At 42.2% G+C, this 20956-nt stretch overlaps 2 protein-coding genes across 3 annotated transcripts in view; both read right to left on the bottom strand.

Moving 5' to 3' along the window:
- Positions 1-1905, bottom strand: part of rassf8b (Ras association domain family member 8b) — a 15146-nt gene extending 13241 nt beyond the window's left edge. For both annotated transcript variants that reach the window (XM_056425215.1, XM_056425216.1), the window contains exon 1: positions 1366-1905. The gene's annotated coding sequence lies outside the window, so the exon portion shown is untranslated. The remainder of the gene's footprint in view (positions 1-1365) is intronic.
- Positions 1906-8081: 6176 nt separating this feature from the next.
- pkp2 (plakophilin 2) lies at positions 8082-20737 on the bottom strand. Its single transcript, XM_056424933.1, has 13 exons — positions 20464-20737; positions 18685-18755; positions 17198-17790; positions 16939-17077; positions 15498-15705; positions 14635-14812; positions 12578-12695; positions 12061-12222; positions 10799-10975; positions 10090-10243; positions 9747-9939; positions 9532-9619; positions 8082-8816 (listed from the first exon to the last, which is right to left on the bottom strand). The coding sequence occupies exons 1-13, from the start codon at positions 20714-20716 to the stop codon at positions 8754-8756; spliced, it is 2397 nt and encodes a 798-aa protein (XP_056280908.1). The 5' UTR covers positions 20717-20737; the 3' UTR covers positions 8082-8753.
- Positions 20738-20956: the final 219 nt, after the last annotated feature.

Raw genomic sequence — 20956 nt, 5'->3', positions numbered from 1 at the left:
CTGTCAATGCATCAAAATAAGTTGTTAAACTGCTGAAAAAGAATATTACAATATATCTCAGTGTTATATTTATTTTATTTCCAAGTGCTCGGATCAAGAACCATATTGAAGTTGGGTGACCAGACTGCCACTTTGCAGTCTCAAAAGTTACGACTAATCAGCTTGGTGGAGACGATAAGCCTTTAACCCCGTAAGACTCGGAGCTTAGCTGACATGGACGTGGTGGGAGGGGAAGTCTGGACTGGATTGACACTGCAAAGTCTGTTCAATTTCAGTGCTTTAGGAGCACATGTAGAGCGTGTTTACTAGTTTAGATAGCTACGCATTGAGGGATCAAATATTTTTTATAAAGTTTGAGATTCGATGTCCTGCTTTATGCTGAATATGGCAGTTTAGATATTTGTATTAATTTAGCAATTTGACAACAGCACCTTGGGCTTTAAGAAATTGTAAAATACATTTTTCTGTATTTTTTTTATCATTTTGTAAAGACCAAAAGATACATTAAGAAAATAATAGTCGCTATTAGCAGTATATTTGACAAAAAATTGTCTTTAAACATCAATAGACACAAGCCAAACAGTAGATATAGACTATTAGTTCAGAGGCTGGATATTGTCCTGCACATTACATTACATTACATGTCATTTAGCAGACGCTTTTATCCAAAGCGACTTACAATAAGTGCATTTCAACCTAGAGTACAAACTAAGAACAACATAAGTGAATACACTGTTCTTTCAGGGTTTTTTTTTGCAGAGCATTCCTGCCACAAACACAATATCAATGGATTTTGATTCCATATCCCAGGTGTGCTTCAAGGACCGCTCTCTTACTGGAGCTGACTCAGATGAAGGAGCTGTGATTAAAGCCACTGCTGAGTGAGCACTTATTGCCCAACTCCATTAAGAGATTCATCATTGCAGGGCTCAGCAGATCCACTCACACACTCACCACTCACTCATTTCCTGCTGGCTCATGCATCAGGTATTTTGCCATGTGCAACACCAGAATCACTCCCATTTAAGGATGTGTTCTTATGTTAAGTAGGCTATAAACGTTATAAAATACTCTGCTGGATTAGTATTTAGAAAAAGGGGAGGGAAGGAGAAATACATGAATACATCTGACCCAAATGCGAAATAAAGTTATGCGACTACAGTTGACCAGTGACTGTTCTGTGTTGTCCTGTCTTCAAAAATGAAACAACAAACTGGACATTGACTATGAAATCATGTAACTCAGGGCATGCAATAGCAAACAACCTTGTCTTATTGGCAGCTGATTTAAAATCTTGCCCTGACTGACGCATTCGAGCTCGATACAATGACGACATCCAGCCGGTGTGAATCCCCAACAACATACCTGTAATCATGGATCACCGAGAACCAGAGCACGTCAACTCTCCTGTTGTGCTGGAGCCTCAGTGTTTCTCTCTGTGATCAAACAAATCCGTTATTTTCAGCTGTTCTGCGGGTGACATGCGGGAGATCCCGTTTATTCCGCGCCTGCATTGGAGGAGTTTGCGGTGCGCGCGCGCGTCCCCGCCTGAATCGCTCGCGTGGATGTAAACATGCGTCCAGCCGGCTGTGGGACATCCGACAGTGGGACTCCTCAACATCTGCCGCTGTGTCCGTTAGCCTGCTGCTCTGCTCCCTCCCTCCCCCCTCCCCCCCCCTCCCCGTGAGGGAAGACCACAGAGGACTGAAGTGGGACACCGCAGGGCATGATGGACCGGGTTAAAGCTGCAACGCGACGCAAATGGACCCCGAGATGCACTCTGGTGCAGTTTGCAGTCACACAGAAAGCTGAAGCGGGTTTGATGCGATGTGAACAGGAAGTTTGTATTAGGCAGAAGAAAAGCATGCAGCGTTGTCTGGGTCGCATTGTGTCCATTCATGTGGATTGGGGTATTTGTTTTGTTTTTATTTGTGGGATTCTTGCAGTTCTTGTATTCTTTCCGAAAATAATATGAAATAAAGAATCAAATGCTGCATTGAATTGATCTGATAGTTTAGTTCTACAAAAGAAAAGTTAAATATTTCACTACATCTAGCCCAACTCCACTCTTTTCCTTTGTTGACAAATCCATAACAATGTGCATTTTAATATGTCTCTCAACACTTTAACTGCTGATGTATTCCACATCACTGAAAAGTCCATTATCAGAGTTTCCACATCGAACTTGTGGAAGTTGCAAACTGAACCGTGATTGGCTCCAAACTAGTTGTGATGTCACAAAATCCGGCCAGCACGTCTTAAACTGAGCTTTAAGGTGCGCAGAGAGAAACGTTCCCTCTTCGGCAGGTGCGTGTGCAAACAGACGTCTCGTGTCAAACTCTGCACTCATACGTCATTCTGCACAGAGAAGCACAAACATCCATCGAGGTAACAAACAAACAAAGCACAGGGGATTGTTTCTTTCCAATACAGAGATTTGTACACAGTGTTTAGGACACAAGATTAGACATTTGACTTTGAGACAGAACAAACATTACATCTTTCCCATCTCAAAGTTTTAAAACAACAACATTAATGTTAGTGTTCTATCCTGGGCACATATTTCAGTTCTTCAATAAGAAGGATTTTGAAAAATAACATGTTTAAATAAAGTATAACGTTCACGCAGAGTACCATTATGTTTGAATTGAAAGATGTTTTTCTTGAAGAATTATTTAATTAACATGTGTGATATGTATACTCGTGTCCGCGTCCTTATTTAAATTCCAGCCAACACTCGTGTCTTCATGTCTCACAGCATTATTCATGACAGCCGCCTTTTGTGCTGATCAAGCAAATCACACATGACCTTCAGCTTTTCAGTGTATCATAAATTTCGCTGCAGCTATGATGCAGGACTTGTTCCAACTGAAACGTTTTAATCTTTTTTGCACAACACTTGCACACAACAGTTGCTGCATTTAGTGTTTTAATCTGTTTTTTGACGGTCAATTAATTCGTCTCTGGCAAACCCATTTTCTCTGCAGATGTCTTTAGCCATATGATAAAACCCACAATATGGTTCCACTTTGAGCCAGCTTTAATTGTAATAGCGCTCAATTCCTCCAGTGTTATCGGCCTTAGCATCAGTTTAGAACCAGACTCTGCAATTAGATCCTCAACATATGGTCGAACTGCTGTGATAATCAAGCCATATTGGATTGATGTCTTCTTGCAGGCAGCGGTGACAACATTTGACAGATGCTTGCAGGATTTAAAGCCCCATCTTTAAACTTAATGGGCACTATTGACAGACTCCTGCTTATAGTGTCACAGCCATGATTTAAAAGCAACGGAAAGGTTGGTTCTTCATCACAGAAAGATACAGCGTTATGTAGATACAGAGTTATGTAGATACAGTGTTATGTATATACAGAGTTATGTATATACAGAGTTATGTAGATACAGAGTTATGTAGATACAGAGTTATGTAGATACAGAGTTATGTAGATACAGAGTTATGTAGATACAGTGTTATGTAGATACAGTGTTATGTAGATACAGAGTTATGTAGATACAGTGTTATGTAGATACAGTGTTACTTAGATACACTGTTATGTAGATACAGTGTTATGTAGATACAGCGTTATGTAGATACAGCGTTATACAGCGTTACCTAGATACAGTGTTATGTAGATACAATGTTATGTAGATACTGCGTTACTTAGATACCGTGTTATGTAGATACAGCATTTGAGCATTTCAAGCCCAAAACACCACATTTCGGGTCTGAAAGAAACTAGAGTCATTGAGGTCCCTTTGCAGGTGTTGTCACTTTGCCTCATTAGCCCCGCCTCTCTTGCACAACTCTACCAAGCATGAAGCTGAGCAGAGGTCTAATCAGCCAGGACAAGTGAAAACACCTGTGTTAGGCAGCAGCTGCACCGACTCTTCATAAGTACAAGCCGACTTCTAATGCCAGGTGCTTGAAGTGGAGTTTTATCAGTTAGGGAATTAAAACTGGTTGCACCGCAACATAAAGTTTAGTCGTATTACACTCTGGCAAGTTTTTGCGTCCCTAAATTGTAAGAAATATACTGGGCCATTTTGAATGAGGAGTAAAAGACGTAAGCTTATATCACTCTCATAGAGATACGTGACTAAATGCAGTCCATTGGTTTTGTGTAACGGGACACAAACTGCATGTCCCCCATTGCCTCTGATTTAAATAAAGGTAATTTAAACTCCTTGTCTCTTCTCACCACCCTGATAAAATTCTTGTAATGTGTGACGAGCCACGTTCTCTGTTGACAGGCAGCGTGTTGTCCCTGTTCCAGACCCCTTCTGCCTCTTCTTATGTGGCTGATTGTCATCATATCATGAAACCTACACTTGACCTGCAGACTATAATCACTCTTTTGATCAAACTCTTCAAATACTTTCTCTGCACCAGACACAACACAACCTTCTTGACCCCAATCAATCAGGAGTCAAGCCAGCACTCCTACTACCTGTATTCCAAAAACTTTTCATCTTTGACCCGTCTGCTATGTTTGTCACCACTGCAGGCCGCTTGGTCTGAGAATTCAGCTGCAAAGTCTTCTTCTACCTGGCTGACTACATCTATCAGGTTTCATTGCTGGAATACCTCCAAAGTCCATGGCTCAAGTGATTTTCTCTCCATTTTATGACTCTGACATATTTTACTTTTATAGTATTTGACATTTGTATCACCCTGAAGACACATGAGACATCTGAAACTAAGGGAGAGGAATCTTGTACATGAAATTAAATCGTGGTCCACCAAGAGAGTCAAGGGCACTGAACAACTTGTTTTCTTCCCAAGGGAAACATGTGTATCTATTAACACCAGTAATGTCAGTATGTGTTCCTCTTTTTTGTCTTGATACGAGAAAAGGACTTGTAAAAGTGTCAGTATTTTCTGGTTTCACACTTTGTTTTAAAGAAAAAATACAAATTAATCTGGAAGGATGCACCTTTGTGTTCATTGTAGCATGCACCAGTCCAGTATGTGCCACTGAATGTCCGTTCCTTGCATCTTAATGCTCCAACATGAAAAGCCTGGTGTCTGGTGACTTGACATTGTCAGAAGTATCCGGCTTAGACTGATATTCATAGGGGACAACAACATATTGGGCATGGGTTGTGAGGAGAGGCTCTGATTGCATGCAAGTTCCCTTTCATTAATCAATACAAGTTTTAAACCAGTGGTTCCAAGCCTTTTGGCCATTTGGGTGGAGTAACTGCTTTTCAGCTTTGCCTCGCTCTATGATCTTGCAACCCCTCAGATTTATCTTGGACTGTTTTATATATTTAATTATTTAAAGGGCACGACACAGTTTGTCACAACCCAAATGAAACTAATTCCCAAGCTTTGTAATGTCTATTGCTTTATCTTGGGGATTTCTATGTTCCCATTTTATATCTTAATGCTAGTTTCAGTTCAGTGCACAGCCTTGGGAAATAGTGCTTTGTCGAAACCTTAGTCCCATTTTCATACAATCCGACGGCCTGGCTCACCGTTCCAGTGATTGCTTTGTTTCTGCCAGTTGATGACTGAATATCAGGAGGATGCCCGTTATCTGGCAAACTTAGGTGTTCCTAATTAGCTGTGCTTTGAGCAAGTCCTCATGCTGCTCCCCCGGACAGAGATTAACTCAAACATGAACAAATAAAGAAAATAACTGGGCTTTAGGGGGCCATGGGTTTTCTAAAGAGACGGTGTTGAGCCAAAAATGAAAGAGGCACTTGGTTTTGGTCGACTCCAAAGCTGCCAGCATTAATTTCTGAGCTAGAAAAAAAAGAAAGAAAGGTGCAAACAAAACACAGAGCACGAGTGACCATGTGCTCCAGCAGACTTTTAAACAGTGCTGGTTAGTAGTGGAAGTAGAAGTAGTATTGAGGATTTTAAACATGAAATCAATCAAGTTTAAAATCCTCTGGAAATCAGTTTTTTAAACTACAATGGTAGCTGATTCATACAGTAGGTATATAAGCACTAAAATAGTGTTATATTTGCTTGTATTTTTTACTGTGCTTAATTGGGGTTTCTTTGTTAATTGTATTCCAAATACCACAAAACAAAAAATATGGAATATATGAAATAAATAATTGATAACTGTGTCTATGGTAATCCTAAAGTTTCAATGAGGGCTGAATTTAAAAAACATCTGGTCTGGACTTAAAAACGCATAATATGCTGAGCCTGACTGTGGCATTACAGAGTGGGACGTCATTCCAGACATTCCCCTCAGATCAGAGAGGTAAAAGCACATATGCGGTCCCAGGAAACCTAAAATATGCTGTGCCGAGTTGCAAACAAATAAAAAAGTCACTTCATTTTAGATCCCAAATGTTCTTGAGTGATTATGTCAGTGGAAAGCAATTTGAGTGTGCTGACATGCTGACAATTGCGTCAGTGTAGAGAACTGGCCTCCCGTTATCCTGTTTCCCACTGCTGCCGGTCCTGTGAAAGAATCCCTCCTTTGTCTCTGCACTCTGAACATATTCAGAGACGCTTCTCTTTTTCACTCCGCTCTCCTCCAGGAGCAAAACAAACGCATTCGCATGAGTCCTGACACCTGATGCTGTTTGCTATTTTGGTGTTTTGAACATATACTGTATTTCCAGGCTTCAGGGTGGTTAATCCCTCACACACTGGCTGATACTGACAAGGAAAGTAACTTATCTCCTGCACTTTTGAGGGAAAATGACCACGTGTGTGCTGATTTTCATCGACTTTTGTCTGTCGTTCTGCTCATCTAATTAATCCGATTAAAAGAGAACGAGGCTCTCCTTGTGAAATACAACATTTGACCAATCCTCAGAGCAACATAAGCCATAGAGAGACAAGTGGGCTATTGTTAAAAAGGATTTGGCTTCTTCAGAGCTTTTCTTCTCTCTTGGCGCCAAAACCAAAGCTCAAAAATCGAGGAATTTATCACCAAAAAAGAAGCACAAACTGGGTGAATTAGAGATTATGAGTGAAAAAGAGGAGAGAGCAGAGTTTGGTTCCTCAAATAGAAAGGCTTTGGGTCCTAATCTTAGGGCTAAACCACTTTGAAACATGTGGGATAAAGAGTTTATGGATATGAGAAAGAAATATGGGAACAAAGCACCACTTGGGGATAATTCTCCAGACCCAAACTGATCTGTTCTTTGCTCCTCTTTGAGGTGACTGATGAGCAGTTGTGCTACACCACTGCCCTCTGCAGGATATATTAACAACAAACGTGTATCTCCCTTATCGTATTCATCTAAAAGGTTTCTACATTTTTAACGGGAGCATAATCACATCGGAATGATGCATCCATCCAGTTATTCCTTTTGTGAATTACTTTGCGTTGTCTGCCCTGTAATAGATGCACACATGAGTCTTGGATCATATAAGACACACAAGATATTTTACATGTTTGAGCTCAACAGGGCTAGAAAACAAGGGAGGGGAAATGAGTGACCGATAGTCCTATGTGCTTGCAGATGCAGGCTGGAGAGTAGCCTACGGGGAGATACGATGAGAATCACTCTAACAGACCTGCGATGCTCGCTTCCTTAATTTGATTTAGAAAATTCAACCAACCCCATAAAATAAGTGACGGCTTTGTAGATGTATCCGTTGGGATCGGCTCCATTAGCTGGGTCTGTGCGGAAATTGGTCTTTTTTTAAATTATTTTTTATTTATTTTAAGTGTCTGAGCCGAGGCTCTGAGGATGAGCGTCCTCACCTGTATTTCACACATGTCTGATTGTAGTTCGCTGTATCATTGCATCATTCTGAGATCTCCCCCTTCATCTCTACTGCAATGCAGCGACTACCCGGTCCCTGCAAGGTGAACGCTGCTCCAGGGCCTCAAAGTCACAGAGACGCCCGACGAGTGGACGGACCAACCAGATACCTTCAGCATATAAGGATACTCCCATTATATTAATAGACTTTGCAGAACAGTCATTTGGCATCAAATAACACTTTTCCAGTGAGTGATTCTTTTTCTCTGCCCTCATTATAAAGTTGAGTGATTTATTAGAAGAAAATAATTGACTGCACAAAGTAATTATACGATTCTTCTACACTTGTTTTTGTCATAGCTTTTGCACTAAACAAAGCAGAACACAATGAATAATAAGGTTTCATTCAAAACAGTTTATTCATCTGAGGAATCAAATCAAGTTTAAAAACACATTTTATATACATTTATTAATTAAACAGTTCATTGGTTTGATAGAAATAAGGCTGTTGATTTGATTTGCATCCTTCACAATTACTTTCCTGTGAATATTTGAACGTTCTCATTGTGGTTCTTGTTGCTAAATTACTGTCGCCTGAAATGCTAAAAATAAACCAAAAACACACAAAACAGTATTCTCAACCATTGAGCTTCCACTACAGTAAACAAACTACACAATCGTAAAGAAATTCATTCAGTTTCATGAGAGAAACGTTGCATATTCAGGAAAGGCTTCTACATTCATCCGTCTGAGGCATGTAGACAGCGGCCAGAAGCCTCTGATGAGGAATGTCAACAACACAAACTTATTGTGTGAGCGGGTTTATCGCTCTGTTGTGTGTTACTTTAATTGAACATTCAGCTCTTGTAGTAATTGAAAGCCATTTCATGGGACCTTTTCCCATGAAACCTTTTCGGGAAATGTAGGCAGAGTACACAATGTATTGTCTGCAGCATTGAAAAAGGTACAGGTGGCCCATTCCAGGAGGAAGAGTGTTGCAACCAGTACGTGTTGCTGTTACTGTAAACAGGTGCAGCTTGAGTTCGCTAGAGGTCGTCCACTCAGCCTCATCTGGAGTTCACGGCCTTTGTTGTCCTCGCATTAACAAAGTCACCTTTCCTGTAGCCACACTGTTGAGAAACAACGCGTGGATTATGCACACGGTATATATGTTGTATTGCAGAGGTTTTTTTAATCCAATATGTATTGAGTTTGTTTCACATTGGTGCCCCCCAGTGGCAGCATAGCAGAAGACACTGTGGCGACATCAGGCCTAAATAACAGATAACTGATGAGCTTTCTTCATGAATAATAGAAACTGTTCATTGTGAGCAGCGATACGATGTCACGTAGCAATGTTAAACGGATCAATGTTATACGGATCAATGTTAAATGGATCAATGTTATATAGCTCAATGTTAAATGGATCAATGATAAATGGATCAATGTTTATGTTGCGTGTGTGATGTGCTGTACACAAATGACATCTATTTATCCAACTGAAGCAACTTAGACATGAAGAATGTAATTCAATTCCATAAAGACCTAAAGCAAACCATTTTACCGGTGCCATCTGTGCCGTAAAATTCGCAAAAAATGAAAACGTTCATTAAAGCGTCTCATGCTGGACTCATAAACAGTGCGGAGCAAGAAGATGAACATCAAAGAGGCTGCGAGAACACATGCAGACAGGATGGCGACCTGTGGCGAGCGGGATTTGAAAACAAGTCTCCAGCTGTGCTCGCTGTGTGCAGGAGCCAGATCAGTGACACGCACAGAGCAGTTATCCTTTAATAAAGCATGTGTTGTGCTGTAATGTGCTGCGTGGGTGTCGTAGGAACACACCTTCTTGTAGGCCCCGTGGAGATCACTCTGTTTCCACAGCGTGTGCAGCAACACGCACGCAGCCTGACCCGCTCTGGTTGGTCCATAACTAGGAAATGAAAATCAAAGAAATAAAAAAATAAAATGACTTTTGCTTCTGGGTGAAAACAGGAGGTGATGCTAATCAAACAGAAGAGTTCTCTTCGCTCCTAATGAGGAGCGAGGAGGGGACGGACCCGCTGTCCTTGCTGCTGATGTTGATGATCTGTCGGAGGGCGCCCTGGTTGAGGACGGCTTTGGCGTGCTGCGTGTCGCTCTGGCTCAGGTTGTTCAGGATGTTACACAGAGCCGCCGTCACCTCGGTGGGCAGGTCGGTGCCGGTGTCGTCGTTGGGTAGCATCCCGACCACCTCCTGCAACACCTGCTTCACTTCAGGGGGAGGAGACAAATCCGAACGTGTGCAAGATGAGACGATGCGACTCGAGGTCCAGATGGAAACAAAAGATGGTCAAGCAATCCGATTTTAACGTGTTCGTGTTTAAACCTCAAAGTATCTCAGTTTGTGATGGAAGCAGTTACCGATGTCAGGGTGCAGTTCCCGGTAGCGCGACAGATTCTTTATGAGAGATATGGCCGTCCTCTTCACATTACGCTCTCCGTCCTCTAACATCTTCCTCACATGCTGGAGGCCATTCTCCCGTTGAACGATCGCGAAGACGATGGCTTCAGTCACCTGGAAGGCCACGGAGAAATAATGTAATATAGGCTATTTTATCATATATTATAACACTGGATGTATGGTGCTGTATCAGGTTTGTTTACATCAATACATTTTGTAAACAGGAGTTATACAGTGCAACAAATTGTTTTCTTCACCAGGATCAGTTTTTTTGTCCATTTGTTCAGTTAAACCTGTCAATCCGTGTATTATTCATCACAGAAACAATCATTGTGCCTTAACATGAGTTACTTCCTACATCCACACGTTTTGGATTCTCCCATTCCTTGAATCTAGAGCTGAAATTATCAGTCAAGTTATTGACTAATATCACATTATTGATCAATTTAGTTTAATTACTTAGTCACAATGAAATGTAATCCACACACCAGGTAAATAAAATACAATGTATTGTTTACTTAATTGGCAGGAGAGGTGCGGCCCCAGCAACATGTCTCAATAGCGGAGTGCAGAGGGTATCAGGCTGTGTATACATCTTTGTTGTTTTTTCTCTCTTCACAGAATGAAACTCGGAATAGAAACAGAAAGTTGACATCCGTCCCGTCCTACCGGTCCATTCCCAGCTGTGATGTTCTGCAGGGCTCCGATGGCCGCCTCCTGGGTCTGGTGACGCACACTCCGGGCCATCAGTGACAGGTACATGCGGATAGTGATGCTGCTCCACAGCCACTCCATGCCTCGGGGATTGGCCTTCTCCTCCAGAAGGGGGCACTTTCGTGCCGAATGCTGGGAAGAAACACTTTATGAGCTGCAGTTGATTTCTTACCACTGGGTTCACCAAGAGCCAGCTATTAAGCAGCAGATTTACATCATTTATTGTGTCTCCGTTTCTTTTTTTTCATCTCTTCTGGTGCATTTTAAGAGGCTGAGCATCTATTCCCTTTTGCAGCATCATCATGCTGTAAATTCACATCATCAGAAAGAATTCACTCAGTCCAGCGCCGTCACGGAGCAGCTGCAATGCAGATGCTTGTTGAAGGGATCTGACGGACATGCAGAGACTTGTGAGAAGGGTTTCATCCAATCGAAAGTTTTAGATTTTTGATGCACTGTTCCTGCATGTGGGTGTGTATCTGTATGTACTCGCTATCTCACGATGCCCATTAGATAAAGCCACACTTCACATTACCTTATGCGTGGTAGTAGCTAAAAGAGTAATATCATAGTAGCCTAGTGCGCGTGTCTGGATCTCAGTCAGCAAACAAAAAACTCTGTTTAGATTTCCAAAGATGTGACATATTTTACTCAGAAATATGACCCATTCTGAGAAGTGTAGAATTCAGTGTTGTTGGTGCTTGATCCATACTAGGGACAAAAACAAAGGATATATTGTCTCCTGTGGCAATTCTGATGTGCAATACTAAAGTATCCCTTACATTTTTTTATTGGATTAGACAGTAAAGTATTCCACAAAGGTTCCACACAGAGTTGGTGATTATTCTCTTTGGGTTTCCGGGACACTCCTTTCATACTACACACAGCTATCTGTTATGTTGTTAATGTTAAAGTATGGATTGTATTCGCTTTAATGAAGCATTGCGACATTACATTTATAAAAGTGGGTCGTTTTGCTGATAGCAGAGATCCAGCCGACAAAGCAGGAATGTACAAAGTTTGGTTTGCTTTGATGTTTCTCTCCCCGTTCATAATAGTAGACAAAGATAAATATAATCAGCTTCTAAATGGATGTTTTTATGGGTGATTAAACCTGCAGCAGCGCAGCAGTCTTCACAGGATATTGTTCTCAAATATCACACCGCAGAAAAACATCTTGTGTATTGTAAAAATGGATTATTGTCTGATGGGATTACCTCTGTGATCTTGGCACCGCGATAAGCAAAGCAGCCGACAGACTTCTCCTTGGGAGACAAGTTCTGTTGAGATTGCCGAAGATCTACGGTGTACTTGTGAGGAAGCTCTGCCTCGATCTGATACGACAGGTTGTGAAGGATGCAGACACAGTTCTCTGTGGACTTCAGAGCAGACATAGAGATATACATCAAATTAAATACAGAATGGAAAGCCGTCTAATCACATGGATGCAACATACTGAGACTTGAATGGGAGTATTAGGTATAGTTTAAGCAGGTTTGCTTTGCAAGGTAGATCCAAGTTTCCATGAACTATTTCTGTTTGCTTTTCTCTTATTCTGCAACGTGATTTATGTGAATAACGTGACATGCACTACAGAATAAATATAAGTATGAATCCAGTGTGCATCACAAAATACAATATTTTAGGTTGCACGACGGATCAGACTGCCGATGTGAAGAAGATGCCTGTGAAGATGAATACGTTTCTCCGCGATGATTAGCATTTTCATCTCACCTTGTCATTGGTTTTATAGTCCGCTACGGCTCCGCGGATGTAGTAGACCAGAGAGTCAATGAAGTTCTCACACTCCCTCATCGCTTTCCTGCCATCTGGACCAGCGGAGCTCAGATTTCTGGAAACAGAAGCAGTCGAAACCATCACATTTGTCACTTTTCTAATATTGTTCAGTGGGAATACAAAGTGTGTGTCAAGTTTGTATTCTCACTGACTGAAAGCTTCCTCACAAAGTTTGTGATTTTCATTCCCACTGAACCATATTAGAAAAGTCCAACATTATGGTGAAACGAATGAGAAGCAAAAACTGTGTCAACCCCATAATTGCAAAAAGTCAATGGGTGCACGGTTTTGTATCGCATGACTTTCAGTCAGCCAGTAGCAGTCTCTACACATTGTTTCATGTCATCCAACTTCCCAACAATCAACATGCTGTGTCACAATAGGTTCTTTGTGCAGTGATGAAATATAAATTGAAGAGGAACTGATCATTTTTCTCATCCACAGGGACCTCGAAAAGGTTTGAGAACATGCTGAGGAGAACTCAATAACCAGCTAGGACTGAGGACAGAGGACTGAGGACAGAAACTGAGGACAGAGGAAAGAGGACATAGGACTGAAACTGAGGACAGAGGACAGAAACTGAGGACAGAGGAAAGAGGACTGAGGACAGAAACTGAGGACAGAGGACTGAGGACAGAGACTGAGGACAGAGGACAGAGGAAAGAGGACAGAGACTGAGGACAGAGGAAAGAGGACAGAAACTGAGGACAGAGGAAAGAGGACAGAGGACTGAGGACAGAAACTGAGGACAGAGGACAGAAACTGAGGACAGAGGACAGAAACTGAGGACAGAGGACTGAGGACAGAGGACTGAGGACAGAAACTGAGGACAGAGGACAGCAACTGAGGACAGAGGACTGATGACAGAAACTGAGGACAGAGGACAGAAACTGAGGACAGAGGACTGAGGACAGAGGACAGAAACTGAGGACAGAGGACTGAGGACAGAAACTGAGGACAGAGGACAGAAACTGAGGACAGAGGACTGAGGACAGAAACTGAGGACAGAGGACAGATGACAGAAACTGAGGACAGAGGACAGATGACAGAAACTGAGGACAGATGACAGAAACTGAGGACAGAGGACAGAAACTGAGGACAGAGGACAGAGGACAGAAACTGAGGACAGAAACTGAGGACAGAGGACTGAGGACAGAAACTGAGGACAGAGGAAAGAGGACTGAGGACTGAGGACTGAGGACTGAGGACTGAGGACAGAGGAAAGAGGACTGAGGACTGAGGACTGAGGACTGAGTGATTGCAGTTCAGCCAAGCAGAGAGAGGAGACGGCTCCGTGAATAATTCAGTCTTTCACTCATTGGACCGGCTCCGGTTGCCGGGGGAGCAGTGAGTCTGATATCTCCCGTTTGGTAAACAGAGAGATGAACTCAACATCTTCGTCTTAGAACACAGCTGATACGTTGTAATGTAACACATTGTCATGACCGTAGAGAAAAGGTATCAAAAAATAGGATTGTGATTTTCCATTCTGTCAGTTTTCATTCAGACACACACATTGATGCAGCGTCATCATGTTTCCTCTCACGCCACTATTTATGGTTTTAAATTAAATAACTTGACAACTATTGGAGATTTAGATGTGTCCAATACCGTGGTTTATGACTGAATAACTGCACAGCGAGAGACATTCCCATTCGCTTTAGCTGTGCCTATTTAGCAAATGCTAGTAGGCGAAACTAAGACGTTGAACATTATACCTGCTCAACATGTTCATGTTAGCATCGTCATTAGCAGCAAGTTAGCGTCATAGATTTTAAACTCATATCATCAATTTGCAGACAATTCTGGTCCACACTGCTCAGAAAACATGATGATGTTATACGTGAATATCTTTATATAAATCCTCACATGCTGTATTTGGTTTTGTATGAGTTGTGCATCTGATACCAGTGGTGTCTGTTTCCTTGAATCTACTAATCGACAGAGTAAAAGCGAGCAGAGTATCGACTTTCAGAGACGACAAAGGAGCCTACCGCAGGCAGCCAGTGGCATTGTGGAACGCGTCAGCGTCAGCGAGGAGCTCGTCTTTTGGGTTCTCGCCCTCAAAAATGCCAGAACTGGGCACCAGAACCGACTGGGTGAGGACCAGCAAGGCCTCTCTGGTGAGACACTCCTTCAGAAGGTCGTGAGAGGAGAGGTTCCACAAAAGACCTTGGAGTGAGATGGAAATATACTTTTTCATAGGCAAAGACAATTATCTCAAAGTGTTAGTCACACTGTCCCTCTGGAGTCCCTCAGTAGGATCCTACAGCTCAGCCAGCATGCTTCCACAGACTTTGTGTATAAATATACACTACCGTTCAAAAGTTTGGGGTCACTTAGAAATGTCTTTATTTTTCAAAGAAAAGCACTGTTTTTTCAATAAAGATAACATTAATCAAAAATACACTCTATACATTGTTAATGTGGTAAATGACTATTCTAGGTGGAAACGTCTGGTTTCTAATGAAATATCTCCAGAGGTGTATAGAGGCCCATTTCCATCAACGATCACTCCAGTGTTCTAAAGGTACATTGTGTTTGCTAATCGCCTTAGAAGACTAATATCTGATTAGAAAACCCTTGTGCAATTATGTTAGCACAGCTGAAAACAGTTATGCTGGTGATATACGCTATACAACTGGCCTTCCTTTGAGCTTGAAGTTTGAAGAACAAAATTAATACTTCAAATATGTATCATTATTTCTAACCTTGTCAATGTCTTGACTATATTTTCTATTCAATTTTCAATTCATTTGATAAACAAAAGTGAGTTTTCATGGAAGACACGAAATTTTCTGGATGACCCCAAACTTTTGAACGGGAGTGTATATCAGAGTGAAGTAAAAGAACTGACCAGTGAGTTCTCTTCTGGTCTCCAAATTACGGCTGCTCTTCAGTACACGCGAAATGGTGGCCAGGCCATAATTTTCCTTCACCTCCATCTTGTTTTCGCTGCTCTGGTAAACAACATTGCGCAGAGCCCCGGCGGCGGCACACTGCACCTCCTCATTGTCGCTGCTCAGGAGCTGCAGGAGCTTCCGAATCCCACGGAGATAGTACACCTGCAAACAAGAGTGGATTATTGATTGACGGACGCAGAATCCACACCAGCCGTCACATTGAGAGAGTGTTATTCGATAATTGTCATGCATCATATAGAAGAGCTATTCTACTGATCCTGCCTCACCCTCCTTTACTGATCGTAAAACCCAGTTCTAGGTGTCTACGGGAGAACTTTGCCAAATCTAATGTTATGGGGTTGGGCTGAGAGGAGGACATGCTTAAAACTATATGTTTTTCAATCAGGGAACCAAAAGTATTGAGTTCAAAACATGTTTTTAGAAACGGACAGTAGGATTTCTTCACAACTCAACTTGGCTCGGCTGTTGAAATGTGACACTATAAACAGTATCTGAGCTGTTGAGTTTTGATAAACAGTTGCAGCAACAATAAGCCTTTAATAATTAAGCGTCACCTTTGAGCGTCACCTTATTAAAGGCTTATTAATTGTCTCCGGGCAGTAATTGTGACACCGTGGTCCAGCATAACCCTCCACAGCGTTATCTCGTCTTGTGGTCCGAGTTTCAATTCAATTCAGTTTAATTTTTGTAGCAATTCAAATCACAAATTAAAATTTGTCCGGAGTGCTTTACAAACTGTACACATAGACATCCCCCCCCCACCTCACATCGGACCAGGAAAAAACTCCCAAACCCTTCCTCAAAAAAAAAAAAGGAAGAAAGGAGAGCAACACAGGAGGATCCCTCTCCTAGGATGGACAGATGCAATAGATGTAATGTGTACAGAAGGACAGATTTAGAGTTAAAATACATTCAATGAATATGACAGAGTGTATGAATAGTTCATAGTAGGCATATTCCACGATGGAGACCTCCACGATCCATCAGGCAGATGGCGGTGGGGAGAGGGGAGGAGAGTCTCAACAGGACAGTGGGTAGGCATGTCATGAGCAACAATCCACCCGATCATCCATCAGGGCAGGCAGATTCTATGCCGTCCGTCAGGGTCCGATGACCCCATGAGACGTAAAGTCAAAAGGACTTGAGTTTGAGCTTGAGCAGTCAGTTGATGCGTGAAATATCAATGTTCTACAAACAAAGATCATTTAGATTTTTGGTGAAATTGTTACATTTAAACTGAGCAAAAAGAGGAACAGGGGCTCAAAAAATGCAAATACTACTGCAAAAGACAAATGTTCAACACATTTTCCGTCAACATTGTGTTTTGCATATCATTTAACTGTAAAATGATACAATGCATTGAAGTAAACATACCATCTTCTTGGCATCAGCACTCTTGAGACACTGACTCTGTATGTGGCTGGCTGCAGAGGTCAGCGTGTCCTCGTTCTCCTGGGTCAGCAGGTTCACAGCCCTCTCTAACGTCATCTCCGGAGCCTTGTTCCCCGACTGCCTGTGTGAGAACAAGACAGCGGTGAAAGAAAACGCTCCATCTAAAAATACACATCACACATCAAGGAAATGCAAGACTATGTCAGATTGTTAAATCACACACACACACACACACACTTACAGTGTCATGACATTCTGAGACTGCATCTGCTGAAGGGGGACTTCTACTTCCATCTGCTTCCCCACGTCCAACTCCACGCTGGTTAACGAGGGCGGGTAGGAATTCAGCCTCCGGAGGCCCTCCCTCCTGACCCGAGCCTCCTCGGGCGGGATGGCACCAAGCACCTTCTCCCCATCTCGCCCCTGCACAGTGTGTTGGTCCTGTTTGCCGACAGTCTGGTTATGACTCCAGCGGGAGCCATAGTCGGCACTTTGTCCACACGCTGCGCTCGCCGTCACAGGCTGCGGCGCCGCCGTCTGTCGAAGGGACCTCCGATTGAGGGTCCCGTGCTCAGAGGTGGACGTGAGGGGCCGCGTGCCCCGGGGCGCCTCGGAGAAGGCGAAGCGACGGAATGAGTCCGAATTAAGCGAGTAGCCCAGCCTGTGCCACTGACTCTGTGCCGGGTGGGCGTACGTCCCGTAGCGGGAGGCACTGTGATGGAAGCGAATGCGTGGGAACTCTGGGCTCGGCGGTGGAGACACCTCCACCCTCCTCGGTGGTCTCCGCACATTGTTGCTCGATAGAGAGCGGTTGGCGAGGCCCAATCCATTCACCTGTGATAAGAAAACACAATGCACACTTTGATACCTGTTTATTCGGCTGGAAATCCCTCATATAAATGGCATCGTAGTCCAACTTGCACAATGTTGCACTCTAGCTGACTGTCGAAGGTGATTGTGATGAAGTTTATGTATTTATTTTAATAATAGTAATATTATAATGTAGTTATCCTACATTTAAATAATGTGCAATGGACAGAAACATTTTAGGATGTGCAGTCAGAACTATATGGATCAAATATAATAAAATCTGATGTCACAAATGTGACTGAATACATAAAAAACATGTTTAAACAAAAATGTTAAACTTTACAAAAGAAGAAAGAAGTATAAAGCTTTTTACTTGTGTATGCTCCTTTAACCTCCAATCAGTTGGATACAAATGCAAAATGCCTTTTATTTCTTTTTTCCTTGACTGATGATCAGTTTATAAATTGCATGAATGTATTTAATTAATTAGTGATTAGTGACCACTATTCAGTTGGCAAAATACATAACTCTGTTTATTTTATATTGTCAGTTTCAGTCTCTGTACACCTTGAGCTGAAGCTTTTTTTTAAAGTCACAAATTAACAATTAAAAACTGCATGTAAGAACCCTCTGATTAATTTAAAAGGCCTGGAGGCTCTGAATATAAAGCAGCAGCAGAACATTTGACTCCATTCAAATGACAACATGTGCAGTTCTTTTATATTGGAGACGTGCAAAATTAAATTAGCCGATAGAATTGACTCCACTTGATGGCTATCTTTTAAGGAAATAAGAAAAATACGATTGTTTGTGGCACATAAAGAAGATCAGAAATGCCACTAAATTGTGTGTGTGTGTGTGTGTGTGTGTGTGTGTGTGTGTGTTTGTGCTTGCATGAGTATAAACAGAGTGAGGTACCTTCATGTTTAGTAAAAGTCCATCGGTAGCATCGAAGCTCTTTGCCGTGTTCTTCTCTAAATGGACACTACCTGAAACAAGTTGAGGAGGTTTCGTTTAAGTGTACCGGTTCACACTGCAATGACCCAAACGCACGGCAGCACTTCTACTTCCTCAGACTCCGAGTCCGGCTGCCCGAGCTACACAAGTACAGGACGAGTGCACAACGCGCTCGTAAACCAATGCAAAGCAAACATGTTGATTTGCATCGGGAAATATTGACACGGTGAAGGGAGAGGCAGGGACGTGAGAGAAATGAGATACTTTAAATCTGTTATTTATGTGTCATTCACGTAAATACCTAGTATTTACAATGTGAAGCAAGACCCAACAAAGGGCATTGTTTCCAGATATTATCTTCCCATGTGCTACAGAGTACCACATACCGAAAGCACCACAATAAGTCACAACCTGTATTATTGTTCTGCAGACCTGAAACAACTAACTGAATAGTCAATAGACAGAAAATAGCGTGCCTGTTCATGCTGTTCAAATGTCAGGATTTGCTACTGTTCTTTATTAAATTTGATAGTTAACCCTAAATTTATACTCCTCTTTTTTTGATTCAATAGAAATAATAAGACATTTGAAGATATCAACTTTGGTTCAGGGAAATCTGTCTATTCTTTTGTGAGCCACCATGGTGAATCATCTTGTGTAAATACAAATAATACATTTCTTTTCACAAAATCAATGCTGAAAATCACTTTTAGTTGATGACAGACTACAGTTCATAGCTTACCCACCCACATATGTATTTAGGCTACCAATACATAATAAATAAAGTACATGAACAGGCCTGTGGGTGATATATTTACTTCAAGCTTGGTCAGCTGTTACTCCCATCTTTCTTGTATGAATGTGTATTAATCGAACAGAAAAAACCTGTTGGACAAGTGTGGACTACTATGAGCCATCCATTCCAAAGTGTCCGTCAAGCCTGAATAATAGTAGACTATCGTAGGCTACACACAGAGCATATACCCCGGATCGAGAAGGACACTTACAGGGTTTGGTATCGAAATGGGAATGAGGACCCTTGATAAGGGTCATAACATGATAATAATAATAATACATGTTATTTGTATAGCCCTTTAAAGGTTAATCAAAGGTACTTTACATGGCAGAGACAGAAACAATAAAAGCAATACTAGAAACAAAAGCGACAAAACAAAAGCATGCATAACATCACAAGTTAAAAGCAGATTTAAACTGGTAAGATGATTAACTGGACAGGAAAGAAGAAGAACAATATTAGTTTTTTTCCTCTAAAAACACAGGACACCTCAGACATATAGTTAACATGTAACAATACAAGTAAACAATCCAAGAGGTGCATCGTAGAAGCTGAACTTCTCATAGGTCACACCAGCCTCAGATGCGGGGTTTTAGAATAATATGGTTTAATTGCTTAATACTTCAGTCAGACTGAGATATACTCTTGAATAAATATGTTGTGTTGTAAATACAAGGAGTTGAAGGGAGACATTTGCCACACCGCCTCTATTATTCTTAATCGTATTCTGATTCTGATTCTTATTCTTATGCGTATTCTGATTCTTATTCTTATTCGTATTTGTATTCTTATTATACAGGACATTTGGGGGATAAAACTATCCTTTCAGGTGTAGCCAAAATGTGTCAAAAAGAAGTGGCGTGTGCAAAAGAGCCTCGTCGAGCCCCCTGAGTGGCGTTCAGCCTCACGTGAATCACAGACGACATCTTCAGACGGAAGCTCACCATTGGACACGGACTTCCTGGCTCTGCGGGCCAGTGTGAGCTGAACCTGCTGCTGGACACGAAGGCTGCGGTCGGTTGAGCTCACCGTCGTCGAGGACCTCGGAGTCGGCTCGGCCGGCAGAGCCAGACTGGTGTCGTCCACCATGAACGAGTCTCGCGCAGGTAACGCTGATTTGAAAAACTGCTCCTCCATGGTGGACGAACCCCTCGGAGGCCGTCGAGAGTCCGACTTGCTCGCTCCCCGGATGGGCATCGTTTGTGGATCGACGGCCGGTCCTGCTCGGTCGTCCCTCTGATCGTGAGGTGGGTCGACCTGACTTGCGAGGGGCGGGGCTAGAGGCGACGCACCTGAGGTGTCAGGTGTCGCTGCCTGCTGCTCTCGGTGCGCGGTCACGTTTAACAGGACCGGACTACATTTACACTTACATTGTATTTTACTTCAATGGTTTCTGCTACTTTATAGCATTTCAGAAGGAAACATTGTATTATATAT

This window comes from Pseudoliparis swirei, chromosome 10 (assembly GCF_029220125.1).
Source record: "Pseudoliparis swirei isolate HS2019 ecotype Mariana Trench chromosome 10, NWPU_hadal_v1, whole genome shotgun sequence".
In the NCBI taxonomy this organism is placed as follows: Eukaryota; Metazoa; Chordata; class Actinopteri; order Perciformes; family Liparidae; genus Pseudoliparis; species Pseudoliparis swirei.
The sequence above is the reverse complement of the archived record's forward strand: the minus strand, read 5'-3'. Positions and strand labels throughout refer to the sequence as shown.

Excerpts from the sequence above, each read along its gene's own strand:
- pkp2 (XM_056424933.1), bottom strand. The coding sequence starts at position 20,716 with ATGCCCATCCGGGGAGCGAGCAAGTCGGACTCTCGACGGCCTCCGAGG. Across the intron at positions 14,813-15,497 it reads GACCAGAAGAGAACTCACTG|GTCTTTTGTGGAACCTCTCC; the intron begins GTCAGTTCTTTT and ends TCTCACTCCAAG. Across the intron at positions 12,223-12,577 it reads ACTATAAAACCAATGACAAG|TCCACAGAGAACTGTGTCTG; the intron begins GTGAGATGAAAA and ends TCTGCTCTGAAG.